Source organism: Buceros rhinoceros, unplaced genomic scaffold (assembly GCF_000710305.1).
Source record: "Buceros rhinoceros silvestris isolate BGI_N320 unplaced genomic scaffold, ASM71030v1 scaffold7874, whole genome shotgun sequence".
NCBI lineage: Eukaryota > Metazoa > Chordata > Aves > Bucerotiformes > Bucerotidae > Buceros > Buceros rhinoceros.
The window spans coordinates 126,126-131,606 of record NW_010408772.1 but is presented as its reverse complement, the minus strand read 5'-3'; the positions used below and the strand labels follow the sequence as shown (position 1 = coordinate 131,606).

The 5,481-nt window shown below is 56.0% G+C and overlaps 1 protein-coding gene across 1 annotated transcript in view; it reads right to left on the bottom strand.

Moving 5' to 3' along the window:
- Window positions 1-4,431: 4,431 nt before the first annotated feature.
- The window catches only part of VAV2 (vav 2 guanine nucleotide exchange factor), a gene marked incomplete at its 5' end in the record, with an annotated part of 105,088 nt that continues 104,038 nt past the window's right edge, over window positions 4,432-5,481 (bottom strand). Inside the window, 2 exons of the mRNA XM_010134973.1 lie at window positions 4,432-4,479; window positions 5,086-5,240. Of these exons, the coding sequence (XP_010133275.1) occupies window positions 4,432-4,479; window positions 5,086-5,240 (203 nt within the window). The remainder of the gene's footprint in view (window positions 4,480-5,085; window positions 5,241-5,481) is intronic.

The window sequence follows — 5,481 nt, the reverse complement described above, 5'->3', positions numbered from 1 at the left end:
CCCAGCGCCCAGCCCGGGGGACTTGGGGGGCGGCTGTCACACCAAGCCGGACCTGCTGTTTGCAGAGGGCACCCAGCAAACGCAACCTCCCCCCGTGCTGTGTTTGCCAAGAGCAGCAGCAGCGCCCTGGCGAGCCCAGGCAACGGGAGCCTGTGTCAGCAGAGGGTAATTCTGCTCGGAATGCTCCTGGGAAAGCTGCTCCTGGTCTGGTTACAGTGCTTGGCCACGGCCAGGCACGGCAAAAATAAATGCCCCATTTATCCCCAAGGCGCCAGCCCTCGTCGGAGCAAACCCCAGCAGGAGGATTGGACATGGAGCTGAGCAGAGCCAGCTGTTGAGGCACCCACCTGGCCGAGGCTGCACCACTGCCAGCTCCAACCTCCCACGAGGGTCAGATGGCACCAGCTGCCCCGGAGGAGCCAGCCCTGGGGTAGCAGGGATGTCCCCAGGACAGCATGTGGCATGGAAGCTGATTTTTGCATTTACCTGCTCGTGCAGCCACCAGTTGGTTCCAGGCTCTGGTGTGGCGTTTCCTGAACCGCACCATGGGCATCCAATGGTGACGACTGACCCACTCGGGCCGGGCTGATGCTCACCGCTGGCAGGAGAGCACACAGGTACCAAACCCCAGTATTTCATACACGGTGCATACACAGAGCTTCCCCCGGACTAAACTGCCACGACACGGAAAGGGTTTGTCCCAGGCAGTGGCCGTCAGCTCAGCCAAAGCTGAATACCCAGCTGAGCAGCATCCTTCCAAATCAGCATCCAAAAGTTACTGCCCAGCTCGTGTCCTGCTTCTCCGAGTAAAACGCCTCTGCTCACGGCCAGCCTTTCAGCTGACCCTGTGAAAGCTGAAAGTGAGAAGGAGAAAGCACTAGGGACTCCAAGAGCAGAAAAAAAATTAGTATTATTCATTAAATGATATCACAGCGGCATCTTGTGTCCCTGCTCTGGGTTGAAACCTCCAGCAAAGCCTCAGGTATTTTATAAGCAACTGTGCGATTTCTTTCATAGCTCTGGGAAACGCTGCTGCGCGCAGGGCTGAGTAGGATTCCGGAATATGATACTTGGGAGTGACTAAAAGCCATGAAAAATCACTCTTCTCATCCTGCTGCAGTTCAGCTCGGGCAGGGAAAGAAGCCTGACAAGAGCGTGGGACAACTGTGTGAGAGGCAGCTGCTCCGGGGACAGGGAGAGGGGACTTGACTGCCTTCAGGCGCCTCCCTGCGAGGAGGTCTGGCTCCACAGGAAGGATCCACCTGCGTCTGGGAAGGGTACAACTCTTATGGTTCACGGGAGGATCGGAAAGGATCCATCCCCACGAGCATGTCTGCCCTGGAGTGGCTGAGCCACCCCTCTGGTGCCATCACAGCCAAGGGGGCTTTAGTGACAAGAAACGTGATATGAGCCCAAGTCCGCCAGCAGAGTAAAAACCATGGCTGGGGAAAAAACCTATCAGCAAAATTACACTTTATTTTTTTGTTGTGGAATTTACTTTGATGTATTTGTAACTTAAAAAGGTCTGGAAAAACCACATGCAAAAGGGTTTCTAAGTAGCAGCTAAAGTTTCTATTCCAGCATTACAAGCTATTCCGAATGATTTCCAAATTGCCAGCTATAAACTAGTCCATAAACAAACAGTTTTATCTTTAAACCCTCTCCACCCTACCCCAGTTAGTGCAGTGCAAAGAAAAAACCCAGGGAATTTACATATTATTTTCCAACGTATCCCATTGCAATTTTGAATGATCTGCGATGACCTAAAATATATATACAATTTTCTCACCATCATAAAAAAACATTTCCCTTTCTTATTCACAGATATATATTGTGGCAAATGGCTGAATAATTACTTACAAACAAAACAATCTCTTTTAACAAGTTTCTTACAACAGTAAACACAAGAGGGAGAGCTCTCCAGCGGGAAGGGGGGTTGGCAGGGCTGGGAGGGGAGTGCAGGAGGTCCGGGATCCCTTTGGGGTGGGAAGGAGAGATGGTGCCATGGTCGCTGCGACAGTCCGTGCTCTTCCAGGGGCGCTGCCCTTGTCACCTTAGCAAATCGGCCACGTTCCACAGAAGGGTCGTGTAAGGCTTTTGGATCTGAGGCGTAACATGAGCCACCGTGAGTTTGTCTCGGGTGTACGTGTGTGCGGCTCACCCCCGCTAAATCCAGAACAGGAGCCGTCCTTTGCTCTGCCCAGGAGGAACAGGGCATTACCAGCTGCCCCCCGAGCGTACCCTGAGCTGAGCACCAAGGGGCTGGCCAGGAGAGGTTAGCACCAAACAGTACCATGGGAAAGCCCTGAGTCTCCTCTGCGTCCTTGTCACCTCGTGGAGCGAGAGCCCCCGTGGGCATCTGCCCCAGCTGGACCTTGGCTGCACCCACCCCGCTCCCACCGTGGCACCGAGACCCAGAGCACTTGCGGGGCTCCAGGAAGAACAAGCAGCAAAGTAGAGTGGCTCTGGGCTGGTCACTGAGCAACAACGCTTCATTTCCGAGTCAGTATCTTCCCCTTTTCCTTGAGAGCCCCAAACTCTCCCATTTATTATCCCGAGCAGCTGTTCTGATTGCAGCAAGGCTTTGGATGCAGCTGTGGTACCCCATGCCAGGGACCAAGGGCATCAGCACCACTCACTCACCCAGCGCTGGCATCTCCCACACTGCACCAGCACAATGCCAGGAGCCTACCCCGGGAACACGGTGCCCCACACAGCAGGACCACCGCAAGTCCCAGGGGAACAACGACAAGGCATGGAAGCACCAGCTCACAATGCCACGTATTCAAGAGAAGCTAGAGGGCATCTCCTGGGGCTCAGGTATCGAAGAGAGGAAAGTTGCTCCCTGCCACACACCCACACATGCGGGTTTTTGTATTTGCATTTTGGAAGGAAATTCTGGAGCTGGAGAGCAAAGCCAGCGACCGGCAGAAGATGATGGCCAGGATTTCCACCCAGCAGCTCTGCCCACGTCCCACGGGAGCTGCACTTGGGAAAGAACAGACCCAGACGGACAGTGCTCAGGACACAGTGGCAATGCCAAGACAGACGGACCTTTACTTGACAGCAGCAGCAGTAACAGCCTGTGGGAGGAAGAGGGGGCAATGCTCAGAGTCCCCAAAAGTGCACACAGCTGAGGAAGAAGAGATGCTTTCACAACCCAGCAAGAGAAATCAGGAGTTGATACCGTATAGCCCTTACTCAGGTGGGTTTGTCCCTGTGACCTCAGAGAGGTGGAACATGTCATGGCTGCAAGACACTTCAGCATGGCTTGAGCCAGGGGGTGTCCTGCCCACAGCAGGACCAAGAGGGGAGCGAGGGCAGGACAGACCCACAGACGCTCCCATCCAATCCTCTGTGTGTACCTGGTGCCTTGGTGGCCTCCAAAACCCTTGCATGGCCAAGTGCATCTCCAGTCCTGCAATGCACTGAGATCACCCGCTCACCCGTGGGACCAGTCTGCACCCTGGGCTGCCCCCTCTACCTGCAGCAAGGCTGGTGGGACTGAAGGTGGTTGTAAAGAGAAGGGGCTTGGGATGCCAAAGGGGCTCGATTCCTTCCTGTCTGACCTGGAGGTCCACTTCCAGCCTACATCTGATGGTCAAAACATGCTTCTGGTTTCACAGCTGGCATCCTTCAGAGACTTTTCCTCCTCCCAGGTGAGGTGTTCCTGCTCTGCCCCCTGTAGCACAGCGCTGCCAGGCACTGCTGAAATCTGGACCCGGGGAGCCCACCCAAGCAGCGTGGCAGGGATTCCACATCATCTCCTCGGGGATGAGTCGCTCCCTCCCCTTAGAAACCCCCACATTCTCACCCTGGCACACCCAGGCACCAATCTAGCCTCACCCTCCCACCACCATCACCACATTGGCTTTTAAAACACCTTTAGTAAAAGAGGTTTGGGCCCCACGCTCTGGTGGGCACCACACAGAGTCTCTCGGCTCTGTCCATGCAGGGGAACGCCGCTTTCCCGGGACTCTTCTGCAGCTGCTACATGAACGTTACCCGACAGACCATCAATCTTCTATACATGTCACAGGAGCGAGGCCGGCGGCGGCCCCGACACACACACACACTGTACAGAGGAACGGATTGCGAAGGAGTCTGCGGAGCAGTCCTGGGAGGCCCCCGGCCGCGTCTCACGGGGAGCTGCGGGCACAGGGACAAGTGTGCACGGGCTGCAGCGGCTTGCTTTGGGCGCTCGATGACTTTCCATCAAACATCTCCGCAGTCACTGCACCCCCTCCTCTTCCACATACGTTGAGGGAAACCAGCCAACCTGTCAGGGAAGTGGAGAGGTGAGCTGGAAAATGGGTAGCTCAAGGGACCTCCAGTCCTGTCACCAGGACTATTCCCCTGCCACCGTGGTGAGCGGATGCACGGTGGTGATGGTGGTGAAGTCATTACCCTTTCCATCAAACATCTCCGCAGTCACTGCACCCCCTCCTCTTCCACATACGTTGAGGGAAACCAGCCAACCTGTCAGGGAAGTGGAGAGGTGAGCTGGAAAATGGGTAGCTCAAGGGACCTCCAGTCCTGTCACCAGGACTATTCCCCTGCCACCGTGGTGAGCGGATGCACGGTGGTGATGGTGGTGAAGTCATTACCCAGTTGGGATGGGGGGGGCTATACATTGCCTCAGATGCACGGGTTGTCCACAATACATAAGGGATGAGGGCATGAAGAATCTGTTCCCAGTGCTACAATCTGGGGGACACTATCAAGCCGTCAGCCTGCTGCTTTTCCCCCCGGGATGCTGCGCCTTGCACTTGCGGAGCCACTCCGGCAAAAATCCCCCACGTGAAGGTTTAAGGAAGAGCAGACTTGGACATTGCCCGAGCTGGCATGTCCACACGCTCCTATCTACCTGCACCCACTGGGCCTCCTGTGTCACTGTCACCCAGCACTAAGTGGTGACACAGCGGTGGCTCTCATGAGATGATGGAAAAAGAGCAAGAGGAAGCGGGTTGCGTGGCCCTGCCCTTTGCTGTCCTGACAGCAGGCTGTGCTCCGGCTGGGCAGGTTGAGAGCGGGGAGGACCGTGCGCTGCAGAAACTGCATGGAACATTATCTGGAGGCACTCACTCTTCCATTGGTTTCCCCCTTCCACCATCCCTGGTCCCCGCCAATCCTGCTGTAGATCTTCACCACATCGCCCTCTCTTAGCGAGAGCTCCCGCATGTCCCGCGCCGCGAAGTTGTATCGTGCCACCGCCGTCCCTATGACCCGTGGGGTGAACACTGCGAGGGGACAAAGCAGAGGGAGTTGGGAGCTGCCCTCACGTGCAGGACCAGCCGAAGCCTGGGAAAAGCTTGCTGAGGTTCAACCTGGGTTTTCCACCGTGGCGCTGGCTCCCACTGCAATGCCATGACCTAGAGCAGATCGGGTGGTGGGACTGGCCTCATCTGAACCACTCAGCCCCACGTGGCCTGGGGTGGTTGGGGTAAACTGGCTTCCTGGTGGGTTTGCAAAAGCTCTGTG